At 32.0% G+C, this 21,979-nt stretch overlaps 1 protein-coding gene and 1 pseudogene across 5 annotated transcripts; both read left to right on the plus strand.

The window, feature by feature from the left end:
• The first annotated feature begins 542 nt into the window (after positions 1-542).
• On the plus strand, positions 543-17,805 carry LOC137830091 (Metallopeptidase M24 family protein). 5 transcript variants are annotated; one of them, XR_011084155.2, is made up of 14 exons: positions 543-788; positions 1,184-1,261; positions 1,504-1,767; positions 2,280-2,372; positions 2,601-2,807; positions 2,945-3,048; positions 3,217-3,283; positions 3,356-3,463; positions 8,037-8,129; positions 9,533-9,623; positions 9,789-9,854; positions 14,425-14,480; positions 15,490-15,550; positions 17,376-17,805. XR_011084155.2 is itself a non-coding variant. In XM_068637226.2 (14 exons), exons 1-14 carry the CDS (start codon positions 741-743, stop codon positions 17,472-17,474), a joined length of 1,440 nt encoding a protein of 479 aa, XP_068493327.1. In that variant the 5' UTR covers positions 543-740; the 3' UTR covers positions 17,475-17,805. The 5 variants fall into 5 exon arrangements, 3 of the variants coding, with proteins under 3 accessions (XP_068493327.1, XP_068493326.1, XP_090160849.1); XM_068637226.2 differs by having other exon boundaries at positions 9,789-9,859; XR_011084154.2 differs by having other exon boundaries at positions 585-788; positions 1,172-1,261.
• On the plus strand, positions 4,186-6,129 carry LOC150025987 (uncharacterized; annotated as a pseudogene).
• Positions 17,806-21,979: the final 4,174 nt, after the last annotated feature.

Consider the following 21,979-nt stretch of genomic DNA (forward strand, 5'->3'; position numbering starts at 1 on the left):
GTCTACTGAACCCAATGTTTACAGAAAATGTTAGGTCTTATCGAAAATATGTGACTAATAGGATTGGTTTTTCACCATTGAAAGGAAGAGAATGTTTTGTTGATTTTTTTCAATAATTATCTTAGAAGTTATCATAACAGTTATATTTCATTTTAAGTATTTACCAAAATGATTGGTAGGTTTCTGCGTATTAGTGAGAGTTGTGAATGAATTCCAGAGCGGCGGGTTTTTATTTCGAGGGAAATTACACATAACCTGATTACAGTACTGCAGGTGCACTGAGTGTTGTTTCAGTTCAAATTGAAGCTTTAATTTTGTAATTCGAATTCACCCCTTCTAACTGTGTTCAGCGGACAAATCATGGAAACCATTTTTTGTTTTTATAATATTTTTGTTCACCTATTATTTTCTTTGAACAAACTATAATCAAAATTTTAAATAACAATTAACTCAGTAATACTAAATCGTTTATTGGTGTTGTTTTTGTATCAAATAAATATTTCCAAGCATATATAAAAGTTACTCAAAAGAGAGGGCATTCCAACGTTTTACGGCAAAAATAATTTATAGATTGAAAATTAATTGGACATAATAATAATAATAACAGTAATAAAACGACTGCGACCAGAGACACACACAAATGAAGTGAAGTGAAGTGAGTGCACAAACTTGTAAGGATTAAGTCGCTCTTAAACCCTTTAGACCTCTCCACTGTAGTGTAATTGTTGAACACAAAGAAGATGCAGCGCGTCGTGAGAAAACTTACCGGCATAATTTCACAGAGACAAGTATGCCTTTTTTCATCGCTTTCTGCCACCTCGTACTTCATTTCATAGCAACCCAAACTGCTTCTCTGCTTAGTATGCTATGAATGATTTGCTGATGCCACTGTGGTTTCGAACATAAGAATTTTGTTTTGTTTTTCTCAAATTCTCTTACCCATTTTATTAACTGCATGTAACTCTTGCTTTTCGGTTGTTCAATTCAATCTTCTCGCTCTGCAAATATTTTAACAAGTCATACTCTCCACCTTTAAACCGGTTTCTCTCATCGGAAGCTATGCATAATTGATGATCTCGTTTCTATTTTCTTTATTCTTATTTGTGTGGGTAAATCTAGGGATTATTCAAATAATTCATCTGGGTTACTCTGACTACTTGGCATTTGCAAGTTTCGCTCGCAGGTTGTAGGTTTTCGTTCCTATTGCACTGGCGGGGTTGTGTTTGATGTTGGACAACCAACCTCTGCATCTCATCCGCAGGTTTATTTTATTTCCATTTGTGTTTATTAAAAGTTAGTTCAATAGAAGAAGTAGAAAAAATTGTGAAATGTAATCATAATTATCTGAGTGTCTGTCATGTGTTTGACACATGCACGACAACTATTTTGAAGTGTTAGGGCTTCCTTGTTTGGCACTATGTGCTATAGAAGTATAGAGCATTTAGCTAAAGTGCTTGTATGTTAAGACTACTTAGCATTTTTTTATCTTATGTTACATTGTAGCTACTAAAAGATGGGGAGCTCACACCGGGCATATCTACAGAGGAATACATCCTAAGAAGAAAAAAGTTGTTGGAACTTCTCCCGGAGAAGAGTTTGGCAATCATTGCTGCAGCCCCAGTAAAGATGATGACAGATGTCGTGCCTTATACATTTCGACAAGATGCTGATTACTTGTATATCACAGGCTGCCAACAGCCTGGTGGTGTGGCCATTTTGGGACACGACTGTGGTTTATGCATGTTCATGCCAGAAGCTAAGACTTATGTGTGTCTGACATTATATCTTCTTGAAAATAGAACTATGTTTTGCAATAGGCATGCAATGCCAATGTAAAGATGATGTAAATTCTCCTTTTATTATCTTAATTGACATAAATTGGTTATGGGTTTAATATTCATGCATTTTCAATGTAATGATTTTTACACAGTTAACCAATTAGAAATCTATGACTTTAAAGTAGTTATTACAAAGTTCAACTATTTTATCTTATATAACAATCTGTGATTAGATGACAATGTAAATTTCTTTTACACTGTCAGTTTATTTAAATTGACTTCAATTATTTACTTAAGTATAAAAAAAGTTGTTATATAAATATCTGATTATCACTATAGATCTGTGTAATATTTTATTTCAATTGTTTTTTCATGTTAGATTAACCATCTATCAATTTGGTCATTATGTGTGTGATTTTTGTTGTGACTTGTATGGAGTTATGTGATAGAGAATTATTTAATCTCAAGTGAACATAGTTTTAAAACTTAAAATGTGTGTAGGATGTTATTTGGCAAGGACAGATAGCAGGAGTAGATGCAGCATTAGATACATTCAAAGCTGATAAGGCATATCCAATGAGAAAATTGCATGAGGTGAAATACTGGTATCGACTATCAAAAGCTTTTACTTTCATAGAAATTATATAGTAAACTATTTTGTCCCTACAACTGAAATATCTCCATTGGTAAGTTTGTTGGAGGCTTGAAGCCAATGCTATCACATATTTCCATTCTAAAAAGGGCATTGTCATCTCCTGGGTTAAACTGTTACAATTGTTCTTTATGATGATTTTTATTTAACATTTTTTACTACTGATTCAGATCCTTCCCGATATGATAAAGGGATCATCAAAATTGTTCCACAATGTTCAGACTGCAACTCCAGCATACATGGATCTGGAAGCATTCAAGAAACTAGCATACTGTAACAATGTAATGGATCTAGCTGTTTATACCCATCAACTGCGATGGATAAAGTCACCAGCAGAGCTTAAGCTGATGAAGGAATCTGCATCAATTGCTTGTCAGGTACTTTCATCTCTAGTGCAAGGTTAACTATTTGGTAACTAAATATTCCAAACTTCCAATGAGCTGTTGCATGTACATTTGGTAATACCATTAGTAGGTCCTAGATGTGGAATGATATCCATCTGGTCTTTGAACAGGCTCTTTTATTGACAATGCTACATTCAAAGACATACCCTTTTGAAGGGCCACTTGCAGCAAAGGTTGAATATGAATGCAAAATTAGAGGTGCCCAGCGGATGGGGTGAGGAGTTTTTAATGTCTGAATTCTTAATCTATTGTTTTTGATATTTTAAGAAGCTTCCACAAAAATAAATAAAGAAGTTCATTGATAGAAAATAAATTCAACTTTAAGCATCACTTTCATCCATAATTAATGATATAACTTATCTTTTCTTCTTCTTTGTATCAGATTCAATCCTGTGGTTGGTGGTGGACCTAATGGAAGCATTATACATTATTCTAGGAATGATCAGAGAGTAAATTCATTTAATAAAGGCCATCTCCTAGTGACATAAATTTCGTGTTTCTAATATTTACATTTTTGGCAGATTAAACAAGGAGATCTTGTTTTGATGGACATTGGATGTGAGTTACATGGTTATGCCAGTGATCTTACTAGGACCTGGCCACCTTGTGGTAGCTTTTCTTCTGCCCAGGTTAGCATGATTCTTGTCCTTAGCAATTCAATCTACTAATTGCAGGAGAGCTTATAAGAAAGGGTTTATTTTCATTTCAGCATATGCAGTAAACGTATGTCTATATCTCTTTCTTATTTTTCCCCTCATTTGATATCCAATTAGTTGACCAATTAATAACAATCTAAGACAAGCAGACTTCATGTTCTCAATTTCCTATTGCATACCCCATTCCATGAATGGTTGTATACTTGTTTGTTTTGAACTACGTGTTTGTTTTCTGTTGTCAAAGGTTTGTAAAGGAAATAATGAAAATAATTTTGTTTGTTGTGAAAGATTTGTAAACGAAACATTTGTTTTCACTGTTTCTTATACAACCCTTAAAAATGGAAAATATAATGAAAATAATATGATATGTAATTAAAAGTGAAAACATAAAATGTTTTCTCAAACCGACACAACTTATTTTCTTGCAATTTTTTGGAGGGACGGGAGTTATTTATGAGATTTCTTTCTCAACAAATAATGGTAAGTGTTGGTGGTTATGATATTTGAATTTGGTTAAGCCTATAGTTATACTCTATGCTTCAAGATTTAAGGGAAGAAGTGTTGCAGATTATAGTTAGGCAAATGGCCTCTTGGTGAAGGGTGAATACTTTAAAAGTAGATAAAGTTCACCTCTAGTTGTTGGTGCTCCATGACATGACACAGAAGATGACATACCTATAAGTTATATAGCCAAAATGGAGGTTTTTGTACATAGAAATATAGTGAATTGGTGAGTGGTACTTTGAATAACTTATTCATATCTAGTCATTTAATTAGGGATAGACTTGCCCTCTCCTTGGGACATAATTATGTAATACAAGTTGGTTCTTTCTTTGCTTTAGGTATACCATGACATCAAAATGTTTGAAACTTAGTTTTTTGTTAGAAATAACGGTTTATTATTGTTAGATTAAATAATCTTAAATAATTTTTTTTTGTAAAGGTGTTGTGTGCTTTGTACTGCCCCTAGTTCTTAGATTTATCTTTTCAGATTCTTCTCTTCCCTCTCATGTATTGTATTTGATGTATCTAAAGTTGTTATAACTATGAGATCCTAAGGGAGGGAAATACACTCTCCAAATTTCTAATTCCGTTGTATTATTCTCAAGTTGGTATCAGAGCGGGTCAATCTACTCTGCTTGCCTCTGTCCGGCAAAGGAATTGTTTATTGGTCTCTGTCTGTCGTTGGAGTTTTGTCCTCTGGGTGCGACCCAACCCCAATGTTCCTCGAGGAGTGTTGTCCAACTGCTGCGCTACTCTAGGTGTACGTCTCACGCGTCGCCTTCTAGTGGTCAAAATCTTCTTAGACCACCATGGTTTGACTCACCATAGCCTTGTGGGCCCGTTTCCGCCATCTATTCTTTGTTCTAGGACCATTTGGTGTGTCTTCTAGTGTCGAACACAATTCTCTCACTTGAAACCCTACGTTTCTCTCTCTAGAAACCTTAGGTTGCCTATTGTTCTTCTTTGTTTAATTACTGACTATGTCCTTGCCTCTACCTTGTTCAACAAGCCTTCAAGGACTATTTCCTCTTCTTCTGGAACTCCTTCCATAACTTCTAAAAATTAAATTAAATGGAAAAAATTACCTAACTTGGTATGCTTCAATTGAACTCTGTGTCCTTGGCCAAGGTTTCCATGATCATTAGGAGATGGGAGTTCAACCCCACTAGATCAAATTCATTCGTGGAAGAAAACTGATTTTCAACTTTGTGCTCTACTTTGGGAATTAGTAGAGCCCAATATTTTAAGCACTCTTAGGTCATTCAAATCATGTAATTCCTTTTGGGAAAAGGCCCAAAATATTTTTTGGAATGATATCCAACGCCTCTTCGATTCAAGTAATCAGTTGGCTTCTCTCAAAGAGTCTGATAATGACATGATGTCTTTTATTGCTGAAGCTCAATCAACATTTGCGAAATCAAAGATGTTCCTGGAAATTGATTCATTAGAAGAGATAAAAAAAGAATTGGATAAGTTTTATATGGCTATGATCCTTTGTGCAATGAATCTAGATTTTGATCATGTTAGAGATCAAATTTAATCTAGTCAAGAAGTTCCTTCTATGGAAAACATAACATGAGTCCTTTGTGTTCCAACTCTTAAGAATAGAAATATTCAAGAATTTGTTGAGTCTTGTGCAATGATTTCTGCTTGTGGAAAAGGAAGTTGTGTAACTAGAGTAGGGTGTGGTGGTATAAGACATCCTCAATGCACATATTGTAAAAGAATGGGCCACACCCAGGAGAACTGTTACTCTTTACATGGCTACATGGCTTCCCCGACAAGACAACCAATATTTCCAAATCGGAAGTTCTAAGCCAAAGTTCTCTAATGAAGAATATCAGGAATATTCAAGGTTGAAATTCAACAGCCTAGCCCAATCATCTACAACTCTCAGTTTGTCAATAGCTTGCATTTCACAATTTGTGGAGAGTAAAAATCCATGGATAATTGACCCAGGTGCGTATGATCATATGTATGGTAATATCTCTTTGTTCTTTTTTCTCTCTTTTTCTAAAACACAATAACCTGTGGTAGAATGTCTCTCCATAGGAGAACCAGCCCAATCAACATCACAATACCCAAAGATTTGGAGGTGAGTCCTCTTCATCATGTTCTTAATCATCACCTAATATCAAGGCTCCTGATCATGATGACTCGAGTTATCCCGTTGCCATTCATGAAGGTACTCAATCTACCTACCCGTAATCCTCATCCTATTTACAATTTTCTTAGCTACCACAGGTTGATTGCCTCAAAGCTCGATTGGTAGTTAAAGGATATACTCAGATCTATGGACTTGAGTACAATGATACCTTTTATCTGGTGGCTAAAATGACCACTGTCAAACTTTTCCTTGCTATGGCAGCCATTTGTCATCGACTCCTTCATCAATTAGATATTAGAAATGTTTTTCTATATGACAATCTAGAAAAGGAGGTCTACATGAAGCAACCTTCCAGGTTTGTTTCTCATGGAAAGTCTGGTTTGGTTTGTAAGTTGTGCCGCTCTCTTCATGGTCTTAAGTAATCTCCCCGTGCTTGGTTTGGAAAGTTCTGTCACATTGTTCAATTCTTTGGGCTGAAACACAGTGAGTAGAACACTTTGTTTTCAATTGTCACACGTCCCCTGGAATATGTGTACTTAGTAGTGTATGTTGATGATACAAAAATTACAGGGAATGATACAACTAAAATCTTTCAGTTAAAGAAACACCTGTGCAATCATTTCCAGACCAAGGATCTTGGAAATCTAAAGTATTTCTTGGCACAGAAGTAGCTAAATCAAAAGGAGTGTTAGATTAAATAGTCTTAAATAGGATTTATTGTAAAGGTGTTGTGTGCTTTATGATGTGCCTAGTTCCTAGACGTATCTTTTCAGATTCTCTTCTCTTCCCTCTCATAAATTGTATCTGATTTATCTAAAGTTGTTATAAATATGAGATCCTAAGAGAGGGAAATACACTCTCTGAATTTCTAATTCCTTGTATTATTCTCAAGTATTATGATAAAATATCTTTAGGATTTCCATATTAATTTGAATTAAATATCTTTAGCATCTTCATATTTATTTCAACATATTTTGTTTCCTTATTTTAGAGAGGTTGATTGTTATAAATAGAGGAGCTGAGAATGTAATCGGTGGGATTGTTGTTAACAAAATTATTTTGTGGTCTCCTTGCATAGTTCAAGCTAGAATAAGAGCTTTTGATATTGGAAGCTCTTTTTGCTGCTACGCAAACAACAAAACAAGGAGGCCCTGTTGCTTGTGCCACCACCGCCGCTGTTGTTGAGGCTAGTGGTGGGTTAGAACGATGTGCTCCACATTGACGACCACAATGCTGATAGTTGCATTGTTCAGTGCAGCTACCATAAGACATGATAGAGTATCTCGTTCAAGTGTAGAAGCTAAATTTTGAACCCTTGTTTTCAAGATATGTGTGAAGGACTCTAGATGAAAATAATTCTTGATGACCTTAAAATCAAGGTAGACATTTCTATGCCATTAACATTGTCAATAATGTAGTACATGACCAGAGAAAGCATATTAAAATTGATGAACATTTCATCAACGATAATCTAGATAGAGACCTTGAGGTTACAAATTATGTCCCTATAGGACTTAAGCTTAAGATAGTAGACATTTTCATTCAAGGGCTTCCTTAGGACAAATTCCGGGATCTTGTAGGTATGTAGAGAATAATTGATATTTATTTACCAACTTGAGAGAGACTATTGAAAATAACGGTTTATTAGGATCTCCATATTGATTAAGTTAAATAGTCCTAATAATCTTCCTATTTTTTTTCATATTTTGTTTATTTATTTTAGAGAAATTGATTGTTACAAACAGAGGACCTCATAATGTATTTGGTATGGTCATCATAAATTATTTTCTTGTTTCCATGTGTAGTTCAAGTGTTTTGTTCCTTATGCATGCCTTGTGAAATGAAGACAAAATGAAACTCCTGATCCCCATATTGCTTTTCTCTTTTATTCTTGCCAATTTTCATATGAATGTCATGGTTTCTTCTATATTTCAGGAGGAGCTTTATGAGCTTATACTGGAAACAAATAAGCATTGTGTTGAACTTTGTAAGCCTGGTGCCAGTATTCGGCAGATACACAACCATTCGGTATCCCTTTTTTCTATCCCCTTTTCAATTTTCTAGGGATGTAATAAGGTCACTATTACTTGTAAACCCACCTAATAGCAAGTTTTTAGGACAGTTGGTGACCAACAAAGTATTAGAGCCTCTGTGACTAAGCTGCCAAGAGTTTAATTCTTGCTGCTCTCATGCTTCTAAATAAAATTTGAATTCCATTGCTAGTTTGGGTGGGTCTGTGATATTCCTTCTTTTCAACATGAGGGATTGTGGCGTAGATATAATAATGCCATTTTTGAGCCTTCACGTAACAAAATATTTCAGGAGAGTTGTTTATTGACACAAATTTTTGTCATTATTATCAGAAGAAGCTGTGTTTGTCCTCTGTTGCTCTTCTCTTTTCCAGTTTATGATAGGATTTAGAGGGAAAAGTATCCGTAGGTATTCTGATCTTAAAACTTTCTTAATGATCTGATTAGGAATATGCAGTACTTTCTCAAGTAATTCATCAAAAGATTCAAAACTATGAACTTATTTAGATTCAAGATATATTTAACCAGTGTAGAATGTTATGGAATTAAATAAAATAATTTGTCTTAGATTTTTTTTTGGTGAACAACAAACAACATTTTGCCCTAGCTAGTAGCAACAATGGCATTGCTTATTCAGATTAAACAAAATCCAGCCTTGTCCATTAATGGAAAAATTATTTTGTCTTAGCTAGTAGCAACCTACATCAGCATATGTATTTGGTAATAATATAGGATGTCCGTCTGCATATTTTTACTTTTTAGATTGAAAAACGTTTGCAATAGCTTCTATTCCAGCACAAACAAATACTAGAATTTGGTTTGCCTCAAAAGTTGGATGCCGCTGGCTTATTTTATGTGGGTATTATTAAAACATAGGTTTCTCCAAATATCCCTTTTTATGTGAATCTCATTAATAAATCTTATTAGCACTGTCATTTGATTAATTCTTATTTTATTCTATGATCAGTTGGGGAGATACCAGAGGCAGAGCAGAGGGAATTTAATTATCTCTGGTTTCTGCTGTCGGCTTGTCTTGTTGAAACTGTCCTGTAATTCAGCTGTATTCTGTCCAAGATTTCAAGAGGATCTGAAATATTTTTTGACAGTTGGCTTATTTAATGTTCAAATATTTTCTTTCAAGCCTTCTTTTTGCAATAGCACCCCCCTCTCCACCAAAAAAACTTTCAATATTTGCTTTGCTATATGGATGATGAACATTATCTCATAACCAGTAACAGTAATTAGTGGGTGCTAGTGGCCTGAGTATCTTCTTCATAGACCCATCGTTATCTGTTGATTGTTATCTTGCTTTTTCCTTTTGCACTTTTGAATGTTTCATTATTGTTCATTCAACTAGCTGAAGTTATAAAAAGTGTAATCTGAAATGATCTTGTTGCATAGGTTGAAATGCTGCAGAAAGGACTCAAAGAGCTTGGGATTTTGAGAGGTGCTGGAAGCAGTTCCTACCATAAGCTGAACCCAACTTCTATAGGTAACTATGTGCTCAAATCTGCTTGCTGACAAAGCGTGCAATATGTAGCCATGAGAAAAATGATTGTCTTGTAGATTCATATTGATGGAGTTTGAAAACAAAAAATTGTGATAGCCAAGAGAGACTGCAGATATCTATCTACTCACACTTTGTTGGTCCATCCAGGTCACTATCTAGGGATGGACATCCATGATTGTTCAATGGTCAGCTTTGACTGTCCTCTGAAGCCAGGTGTTGTAAGTAGTTTCCCTGACAAAGCAAATTTTTTAATAACTTGTCACACGTGGTAGTGGAGATATCATATATATATATATATATATACACACACATATATAAATATATGGAGAAATTGAAATACAGGTAATTTAATTTTTTTAATGCTCATTCAACAATAAATTGTTAGGCAATATATTCTCTACTAACTATCTTTGAGTTTATAGAAAGAAGAGACTGCTTGTATTTTAAAAGAAAGTAAGATAATAGAGAATGAATGGATTCTTCCGTTCTAGTTCTACCTACAATCTGTTATAGACACTTTAGCATCTCTTAGCCTGTCAGGAACATACTTCTATTTGTTCAGTGCTGTTAGATATCTTTAATTTATGGTAATTGGTCAATTGTTAGATATTGTTAAATATCCTTAATTATGGTATTATAAAAATTCTACAATTTACAAAATTTTGGTAATTGGGAAATTATTTTCTCTACAATTATTACCCTTGCTATATAATAATATACTTTGTTTTATGCATTTTTACTTGGTTTCTGGCACGCCCGCTGCTCTGTCTTCTATTCAACATGGTATGTAGAAACTAACAAGAGCCAACTATATTTTGTCTTTCCAATGGACCCACTTTACATCAAAGCCTTTTTTTGGAAACATTGTCTCTTTGGTTTCGGAGTAGTACCTTTGTCTTCTTCGGACTATGTTTTGTCTTCTATTTGTGCCTCACCATGCTTCTGCTGTCATAACTGTACCACCAATTGCCACCTGCCATCCATGTCGTCATGCCCACTCTGCAGCGCTCTAGTCGATTATGCTTTCATTGCCCATTCCAAACCTTCTTGCCTTTTGGGTTTTCCTTTTTCTTGCTATTATCATGTTACATGTTTCTCTATCCAGATTGGTCCATGATGTCTTTTGCCCCAATCTTCCTATTTTCACCAACTACATCCTTGCTCCATTCTCTACCAACAAATTGAATGCAACCATGACACTTGGACTTCTGACATTAAAGCTTTGGCTTAAAGGTCAGGGATTTTGTTGATCACTTGACCACAACAATTGATTGTATTCCAGAGGTTGATTGCTCTAATTGGAACAAGATTGATGCCTAACAGTGTAGTGCTTGAAATCTCGGTGGAGTCACTTTTAGATCCTGCTAGGTACAAACAACTTGTTAGGAAGATTAATCAGTGTCACTTGACCAGATATTTCCTTTGCAATTAGTGTAGTTAGTTTCTTAACTTTACTCATTAAGGATGTTGTCATTTTGTATTTTGATATATATCAAAGTTGTTCCAAAAATAGTTATTTTGTGATAAGACAAAGGACATATGCAAGTTCTCCTACTAATAGGCGTTCCACCTCCAAATATTGCATTCTTATTGGTGGTATAGAGAATTAAATAATGTATTCTCAGTTCATGATGTAATTTAGAAGCAGAGTATTGAGTCATGGCTTCAATCACTTGTAAACTTCTTTTGATCAAGTAGTTGCTCAAAGAACCAAAGTTTAGTGATGTTACACAAATGTCACTTATTTGTGATAGGCAGACTGCCTTGCACATTGCTTTAACTTTTGGATAAGAGAATTCAGCACATTGAGGTAGATTGCCACTTCTCTAGGAATTGTTGACTAACATTTACCTCAAATTTTGTTAACTCTACCGATTAATTGGTTGATGTCTCATTGTGTCTTGGGGGCTCCTCAAATTTGTTATATTTATAACAATTAACAAGCTTAGTGCATGTCCAATTTGAGGGACAATGCTGGATATTGTTAGATATTTTAATTAGGTAATTTTTACATATAATTAGTTATTGTAACAGGTAATATGTTTCTCCAGAATTACTACACGTGCAGTATAATAATAGACTCTTCTTCCCAACATTAACATTTTTCTGTGTAATAGAATTTTAATTGTACATTGACACATGGATTCTGTCAAAATCATATTAACGAGTCTCTTTATTAAATGAAATTGTCAAATAACTTATTTGAATGGGTTAACTTGTTAGAATAAGTTAACTTATGCATTGTATTACCATACCTATTTGACCTATGTATAGGTTGACACTTACTTAGTATATCTTTGATGTAAGGATTCTTATGAAAGAAGGAATTAGCTAAGAGATGATATGATCTCTTAAGCATTTTTCCATATTTCTCTCTCAAGTTGGTGTTAGAGCGGCTCCATCTCACTTATCATTGTCTTGTGAGTCCATTATTGTCCATTGTTGTTCGCCTTCGACCACTATGGCCTTTTCTCCCCGACAAGCACCTAATTGTGTTTTTGTTTCATTAAGTGACATATAACTCTTATGTCCACCATCATCGACCACCACAATTTTCTTTGAAAGCACTAGATTTTGGAGCGCCATCGAGGGATGAAGAACTCAACCAGGCTCAGAAGCAGATTCCTCCTCATGTGCTACCACAATCTTCCTCTTTGCGAGGCTAACCTGGGTGTGTCTAGTCCACGTGCCACCTTCCGATCACTGGAATGAATCACGTTACTATATTGATCTTATTGATTTCTTTAGTCCCTATTCCAACTTCTTTTTCCTCCTCTGAAATGCATGCTCTTAACCAAAGCCAACTATTGGAGCTTGTTTCTCTTCCACTTGGAAAGAAGATAGTTTGATGCAGATGGGTTTATGCTATTAAAGTTGGGTCAAATGGTTTAATTGACCACCTTAAAGCAAGATTTGTTGGCAAATGATACAAACAAATATATAGTCTTGGTTATGCTGATAAATTCTCTCTTGTGGCCACAATGACCATTGTTAGACTCTTCTTTGCCATGGCCCCTATTCTCCTTTGGCCTCTATGTGAGTTGGATATCAATAATGCCTTTCTTCATGAAGACATAGAGGAGGAAATCTACATGGAGCAACCTTCTGGGTTAGTTTGTGAATTGCGTCACGATCTCTCTATGATCTTAAACAATCACCATGTGCTTCGTTTAGAAAATTCAGCCATTGTACAAATCTTTGGGTTTAGTGAAATAGATTATTTAGTCTTTTGTTGTCATGCCTCTATGGAGTAATGTATGTACTTCATTGTGTATGTTGAGGATATGGTCATTACAAGAAATGATTTCACTAAAAATTTTAAGCTAAAGAAACATTTATGCAATCACCTTTAGACCAAAGATCTTAGGTGTCTTAAATACTTAGGTATTGAAGTGACTTGACTTGATCAAGGGAAAGTATTGTAATTTCTCAACAAAATTTCTCAGATATCCTAAATGAAGCAAGTATGGCTGATTGTAAATCTATGGATAGTCTTATGGATCCAATCAGAAATTAATGGCAGAACAAATGGAGCTCTTCTCAGACCCAGAAGATATAAAAGACTTGTTGGGAAATTTATTCATCTCATTGTTACTAGACCTGACTTGTCTTTTGCATATGTAGTAGGTACTAAATTTATGTGGGCTCTTCGTTTAGATGAGTGGATTGTTGTCATTCACATCTTCAAATACCACAAAAAGGCTCCATGATAAGGATTGCTAAGGGACGTAATCAGTTGAGTAGGTATTGCAATGCTGATTGGTTAGGATCTCCAATAGATAGGCGATCCACAGTCGGATATCATGTTCTCCTTGGATGAAATACTGTTCCTTAGAAAAACAAGAAACAAAATGTGGATTCTCAATCTATTGGTGAAAGTAAGTATAGGACGATGTCATCACTCACTTGTGAACTTGTGTGGATAAAACAATTCCTTCAAGAGCTGAAATTTTGTGAAATTCAACAAATGAGCATGTACTGTAGTGATAAACAAACAGCTATTCATATTGCAACAATCCTATTTTTCAGGAGAAAATCAATAGAAATTTATTGTCATTTTGTTTGAGAGAACTTGTTGTCCAAGGAAATTTGCACAAAACTCCAATGATCAACTTGTAGGTATTTTGACTAAGTTCTTGAGAGGACCTCAAATTAAATTTATATGTTTCAAACTTGGTACATACAATCTGTATGTTCCTGTTTAAGGGGGGCTGTCATAATTGTTTAACTTATTTGAATGGGTTAACTTGTTAGAATAGATTAACTTATGCACTGTATTACTTATCTGACCTATGTGTAGGTTGATCATTACATTACTTTTCTGGATATCTTTGATGTATTGATTCTTTAAATGAATGAATTAGCTATAAGAGATGATGTAATTGCTTAAGCATTTTTTTCATATTTCTCTCTCAAGTGTATAGGTGCTCTCGGCTAACTGGTATCAGAAGAACTCTGCTGCATAAAAATATGTTAAAGCTAGTGCTAACTGAATTAATTTTTAAAATTTACATCCTAGAGCTCTTTGCCGATATTTTCATCACATATTTTATGTTATATAAATACAAAACAATTTCTGGTTCAATTAACAATATAATCTTTTTGTACTGGGGGTTAGATGGTGAATTGAAGCAGGTGAACCTTACCACTTAATTTTAACCCTCTTTGAGCAAGATAACTGCTTTTTGGAGTTTTGATTGCCTGCTTATGTGGACACATGCTTCAGAGTTGCGCTGTGACAACCTGTTCTTTTTTATAATTTGTGTGGTGTGGCTGTGTACAGGTAGTAACTATTGAACCAGGAGTGTACGTCCCATCTTCCTTTAATGGTCCAGAGAGGTAAGTATTAAGGTTGATTATTAAAGAGTTTTTTTTTATAAAATGGTTTTTTCAAATTGATGATTTCCCATTGCTTACTCCTCTCAGGAAATTTTCCAGTTTACCAGCTAAATGTACTGAAAAATGCTAATTTACGGGAGTTTCTTCCCCTTGACTAGCTCCACGAATTTACCCTTCATTTTTCCTTCCAAGAATCTGGTTTCATATACTCATATCCTGATTAAATAATTTCCAAGGATGTTTAAGCACCAATTACCCTGTTTTCTCATAATCTTCTCGTTCGCTAAGGTCTTATTTGGAATTTTGGAATGAGACTAGTCATTCACTGTCTAGGGTGTTCTTATACCATCTGAAAAGGAAATAGCCATTCCCTCCAAAATAGGAACTGTATTTCGTTCCATCAAGATTTACTGCAATTACCTCTATACCATGTCTTCTCTAAGAATGAGAAAAATCATTTTCTGCCAGTGCCTGCACCATCAGGGTCCTACCTTCAATCCCCAACTGCCACTGCACCAACTCCATCTTGTCATAAATAACATTTTATTATACTCTTATTTGTAGGACTCAAATGGAATAGTCATTTAATCATTTGGCAGTGGACATGGCTATTCCATTCTCTTCCGCATTCTTATATAAATCATTAAATCCAATGGGGCCCAAGGTTCTAAAGATGTATAGTTCCTAAATTATTCAAGCCATCAAGAGACATGTGTCCGTTTTTGGAGCTCAAATTTTTCATATGCAAATTAAGAATCTTACTTGAGTTAATCTGTTTCAATCCGGTATCAGTTGGACATTTGGGCAAACATAATATGGATTTTATTCCTCTCATCTGTATTATACCTGTTATGCCTTTTTTGTCAATCGCTGCCCTGTCCACAATTTCCGTTACCTCATTTAAATAATCTCAATATTTGTTATGAACATTTAAGTTGTTTTCACTCTTGACATTAAATATTTGTTTCATGTGCAATATAATAAATCTTGGAAGATGTCCAATTGGCAGGTATCGAGGCATTGGGATACGGATTGAGGATGAGGTTCTCATCACAGAAACTGGTTATGAGGTAATATCTCTAATTTTTTTTGCAGTTGATCGTTGAAACTAGTATGTAAAATTGTGATAGCTAGGTGATTTGCTAATTGTGCTTCTTTTGAGCGTTAGAATGATGAATGAAAGATGCATGAGGTTGCAAAGGAGGAGTTCAAATAAATACTTTATCCTTAAAAGATAAACAGCTAAGCACTTGCGCCATTGGAGTTTCACAATGCCCTCCTTTAGATATTATTATCTAATATGCCCCTTTTTATGTTATTATGAACTTGAACTCTCCAAGCCGAATTCACACCATAAAAAAATGGGGACATATTGGATAATAATGTGTTGTGGTGGTGCTTAAAAAACTCAAATGGAGGCACAGTGGTAAAAACTTCCGCATATGAAACTTACTGGCTGACAAAAATGGAGGATGATTCTTTACTCACCATCATCCATATTGTTCGGTTTAATCTAAATTTTGATTGTCAATTCTTGTCAAAGCTGTATGGAAAAATGGAGAGAAATAGCGTGAATAAAAAATAGGTGAAAAATAAAATAAAAATTAAAAATGTTTTTGTTAAAATTGTACAGTTCAATTTAATTTCATCTTCTCTTTCCACTTCCATTTCTTCCCTACCAAGCATCATTAATGATTTTGTGATACGCCCTGCTATGGTACGGTTTTTTATTACCCTTGATGAGTTGTCAAGTATTTTAGGGATTGCTGTTTCTCACAAGTTGGTCTCTGAAATCCGTATAGTAGTAGTAGTAGAATTTCTTAGTCAAACCTAGTCATCTTATACAGTGTCATTACTTGAGTAATCTGTTAGTTGTGAAATCACAAACCAATAAATTGAAGGATGTTGATACATTAGAAACTAATCAAGCTCATTAATCTCCATCAATTATCGTCAAATCAATAAGAATTAAGTCGTTTAGAATATTTACAAACTTGGATGCACTGGGTTTAATTCAATAAATTCAATTGTTCTCCACAACCCTCCGTCCTCTCCCTTGAAGCAAACGCATAAGTGAATATATATTTTGAAATTCCTAGTTTGTATTCAGAATATTTTATTAATGGAAAAAGGTCTAATCTTCTTGGTTAAGGAAGAGGTATATATATATATATATATATATATATATATATATATATATATTAACCATTGGTTCTACCAGTATCAACATAAACCAGCAAGCAACTATCAGATAAAACTTTTGAAGTAAAATAGTGTGACATGATTAATGCATAAGTTTTCCTTTTAAACATGTTTTTATGAGTTTCATCATTAGACTTGTGTCTGAGAAAACATCTATTTAGAAAGGTCAATTTTTTTAAATAGATTAATCCTTAACTTTGGGTTGAAAGATCTTAGGTGTATGTGTACAGAAAGAGAGTTCTTAGATTTAGTTTCAGTTTCTCAAGAGTTTGCGGTGATTTTCTCTGAGCAACACATGTACTATACTGTTCCTTTTACACCTCATATGTGAACACTTTGTAAGGGTCTCTCATAGAAAATTGGTTAAAGAATTAATAAATAACTTTACATTGAAAAACATCTTAAGAATACATTGGAAATCACGGTGGAGTAAATTAATAACATTTCAATGAATAACTTACTATATTTTTTACTTTAGTAATATACCTTGTCACATTAATTTTTTGTGTGACCATGTTAATAATGGGAATTATCTAATCGCATTAGTTAACTTAATGTTAAACAACTAAAGCAACTAAGACAGAACATTTAATTTGTGTTTTTCTGCAAAATCTACAGATGGGGTTTGTCCTAAATAGATACTAGTGACAGTGAATCAGTAACTAATATTTAAGCTGTTGGCAAACAATGCAGGTCTTAACGGCATCAATCCCAAAAGAAGTGAAGCATATTGAGTCCTTGCTAAATAATTTCTGCCACGGAATGGGAACGCTGGACAGCCAAAACAACTAAAGAGGTTAACCCAATTCATACATTCCTTATGTTAGCAGTTGCAGACAACAACCAGAACAGAGTGCATGCGATTGTTTGGAGCAGTAACTAAATTTTTATCCTTTGTTTTGGTCTCCTGCATATTTTTTTCAACCTGTGAAAGGTGTACTCTATAATCTTGACGAGGAAAACGAGGTGGTCGATGGTGGGGATATGTTTTTTATGGGGTGTGTTAGTGTTAGGATTTGGATGGTAAAAAATAAATTAGAGAAGAAAATGGATAACCATACATTTATTTGATTTGATTCAAGAGCAAAGTGAGAAGACAATAGAAAAAAAAAGTTAGTTTCTATATTCTCTTTGGTATAATTTTCAAAATTTTGTCTATTCATGCTTTCTTTCTTTGCAACTGAACGGAACTTTAATTGATTGTTGTTCCATTCCTGTTCTGTTCTATAGTTCATGGTTGTAAATGATTGATGATTGCGATATCAAGAAGTGGCCTATTGCAGATAAATTGTTCAGTGCTGTTGGAAAGTAAATAATTACTTTTTATCAGATTTTGGAGTGTGTTATGAATTTGTTATTCAGAAGGTGAACTGAAATGTAATAATTTATAGCTATGTTTGCAATGCTTTTATAAAATATCATTGAATAATATTATAATTGAATTACACTTAGTATTTTTAATGAATATTTAGTTATTGATTAATTTTTCATTGTTAATTAAAGTAATATTGAGTTTGGGTATGGTTAATTTGTTATCCAATGATCAAATATATATATATATATATATATATATATATATATATATATATGAATTTAGTTTTTTTAATGAATTTCAGGATGAATTATAATCCTTCATCAAGACTATTAACATCTATTAACATAGTGGGACTAGATACCTATTCACAAACTTGATTAAGATAAGATTAATTTTGAATAACTTTAATATTATTTAAGAAAGTGAAATTTAAATTTAACTTAATTTTACAAAATCAACTTGAAACTTATAAAGTTATATTTGCATCTACTTACATAACTTATAAAGTTATATTTGCCATCTACTTACATAATTTTTGGCAAATTTTCTCTTTAGAAATATCTTAAATAAAGTATTAACATAGTGGGACTAGATACCTATTCACAAACTTATTCACAAACTTGATTCAGATAAGATTAATTTTAAATAACTTTAATATTATTTAAGAAAGTGAAATTTAACTTAATTTTACAAAATCAACTTGAAACTTATAAAGTTATATTTGTATCTACTTACATAGTTGTAGGCAAATTTTCTCTTTAGAAATATCTTAAATAAAGTATAATTTTATATTTTTAAATAATTCTAGTTACATCTTCATACTTCTCTTTTAACTACAATACTTTCATTATTTTTTGGTTGTAGTGTTTGAGAGAGAGCAGTTGACAAGTTTATTTATTGTATTTTATGTTTCTTAGTGTGAAGATAAAAAAAAAATATTTTACTAACTATTTTTTATAGAAAAATTTATTTGAGATATCTTAAGCTTTTAGTCTTTTTTATTTATTTATATATATTTTGATTGAAGGGAAGTTAATGTAGATTTTGATGTTTTGTTAATTTTAGTTTGTGTTTCAATAGTTGAAATTAAAAAAAAAAATAGAGGTGCAAGAGAAAGTATGAAGGTGGAAGAAAATTTTGTCTAATTATATCTATCGATCTGAAATATTCAATATACTCCAAGTACGATATCTTGAGCGTAAAACTAGTTAGAAACTTAATAATAGATAAAAAAAATAAACCGAGTCTATTTAATAAATTTTATTAAAATAATATATATATATATATATATATTATAATTTAGTCTTATTTTTTAGTTGATATAAACTCTTTATAAAAATAAGTAATATGTTTGTATCTAATAAAGGAAAAGAGACAATGAACTTTCATTGTGTCTGGAATTATTAAAAAATAATATAAACTGATTAATAAAGTTAAATATTTTTAAAAGCCACTAGCGGTGTAATTAATATGGTATTGAATCTGAATTTTTCTTAAAAGAAAATATGACACTTAAAAAAAAGCCTTCACAAAGTGTTACATTTCACAACAAAGGATAGTGGAGCTAGCGGTGGTGTTTGTAAGATGCTTAGATTGAGGTTTCAGAACTTTAAATTGTATTTTTTTTTTAATTTATGTCGGTTAAAGATAAAAAAATAACTTCTTAAAATTTATCGAAAGAATTCGGTGATAATGTCAAAATATTTAAAATATTTGTTTAATAAGATTAGCATTGAAAGTGTATTTCGAAACCCTAAAGGATATACCTAAAACATTAGAAGTGTATTCTGGATTTCATCAGATTTCTACTCTTTGAAATTCCAATCCAGGATAATTATGAAATAACTTCATCGTTTTTCTTTCGTTTAGTTTATTTATAGGTAAACTAGTTTCGGATGCTAAATTTATAATAATTTATTTATGGGATGATTTATAATAAGGTTTATCATCCACAAATTAGTTTGTTTCCAACAAAATTTAATCAGACATTTTTATTATATTATTAAAACAGTAGTTTGTGACGGTAAAAAAAAAACACTAATGATTAATAATAATTTTTTCTATTGATTTTATAATTTTAGTACAATAGATCGAGTATTAATAATAATTATTTCTAAAAATCATTTACTATTTCATAGTTTAATATGCATTTGATTTTTTTAACTATGTTTATACTAAATAAGTTTTTTTATAAGTTAAAACTAACTCATGTATAAATTAATTTGTAAAAGTTTTTTATATAAATTTTCTAAATTTTTATTTTTAACTTTCAAATTAATTTTAATTTATAAAGTAATAGTTTTAAAAAAATCATTTTTCTTAAAATGATACTCTTAGCACTTAAGGATAATAGTTAACATTTTTCTTAAAATAAAATTTGACAGGCATAGTTGTGGCATATTGAAGTTTTGTCCTTGAGTTTTTATAAGTTAAAACTAACCCATGTATAAATTAATTTATAAAAGTTTTTTATATAAATTTTCTAAATTTTTATTTTTAACACATTTTTTTTACTATTTTTAACCCATGCACTAGAAGGCACACTTTTTTACTAATTGAATATGATGTGAGGTGATGTTATTAATATTCATTCATAACACATCAATAGGTGACCTTCCCAACTGTAATATTACACCTCACTGCTTTCTCTCTTCACTCTTTATTATGCATTCAATTTTCAACTACATCAAAATCTATAGTTTTCAAGAAATTTCTATATATTTTTTTAAAGTATTATGATAGCAAAGAGTAGTAAACAATAAAGTGTTAGGTCATCCACCCATAGCTTCTACAGTTCTATCACCACAGATATATACCGATCTCTTAGGATATTGGTGCCGATTATGACACATTAATTATCTAGTTGATCTTTATGAAAAACAATTTACTATTTTTAAATGTAAATAAATTTTAATACATTTTATTTTATTCAATAATAATTTTTTTAAGAAATATTTGAACTTTAATTAATTTTTTAAATTGTTTAGTTTGAATAGAACTTTTATTATTAAACTAAATTTATATTTAATAGTAATATGTAATTCTCTATTTCATTTTTCAATTAGTGTAATGATCATGATCTAAATGTCATGATTCAATTCTTTTTGATTTAATAGGTCTATCATTGATTTAACTTGTGACAATTTTTATCAGGATTTGAGAAAAAGAAAAATGAAATTGCCTTACTAGACATGAGTAAAACAGTAGATGATTTATTGACTGGAAACAAAATACTACCAAACTAAGATAAGGTATAAAAGAATTGAACTTGTAATAGGAACATCCAGAAAACTCCACTGTAAAACAAAACTTGACCATGAAGAATGAAACCTCAACAAAATGGTCATATGTTATCTCCACAAAGTTAGTTTTTTAAAATGCTATTATCAATTTGTTTCAGATTTTCCTACACCTACATACATGTTTATATAATATTTATATATATATATATATTTGATTTAATTAATTTTTAAATTTTTCATAAATTTATATATTTTTAATGGAGTCTTTATTAATTTTTATTTATTTATTGAGTATTAAAAAATTTAAATTGAGTGACATAGTTGTTATTTTGTCGGTCACATTAGTGATAAATTAATTTTTATTATTCAGTTATTGATAACAAAAATTGTCCTCATCCTTTACATCAATAATAATGACAGCAAAATCTCCAATCTAATTATTTAACCCATTTTCCATTAAAATAATAAAATTAATTTATATTAATTACAATATCATTTTTTATTTATTATAAAATTTTATATTTTTTTAACAAATATAACCATGTGATACACTTAATAAAAAATTAGACAAACGGAACTTAATTAAGAAATATAATTTTTTTAAGTATTTAATGAATCCAAAAAATTTAAGATGGAATAAATTGTGAAAGAATAATTTAGTTCACCGGATATAAATGTATTTTTTAATTAGCAAATTAGCTATATGACCAAATTCTTTTTAGTTGCAAACTAAGAAATAT

Source organism: Phaseolus vulgaris, chromosome 7, assembly GCF_051622355.1.
Source record: "Phaseolus vulgaris cultivar YP4 chromosome 7, ASM5162235v1, whole genome shotgun sequence".
Classification (NCBI taxonomy): Eukaryota; Viridiplantae; Streptophyta; class Magnoliopsida; order Fabales; family Fabaceae; genus Phaseolus; species Phaseolus vulgaris.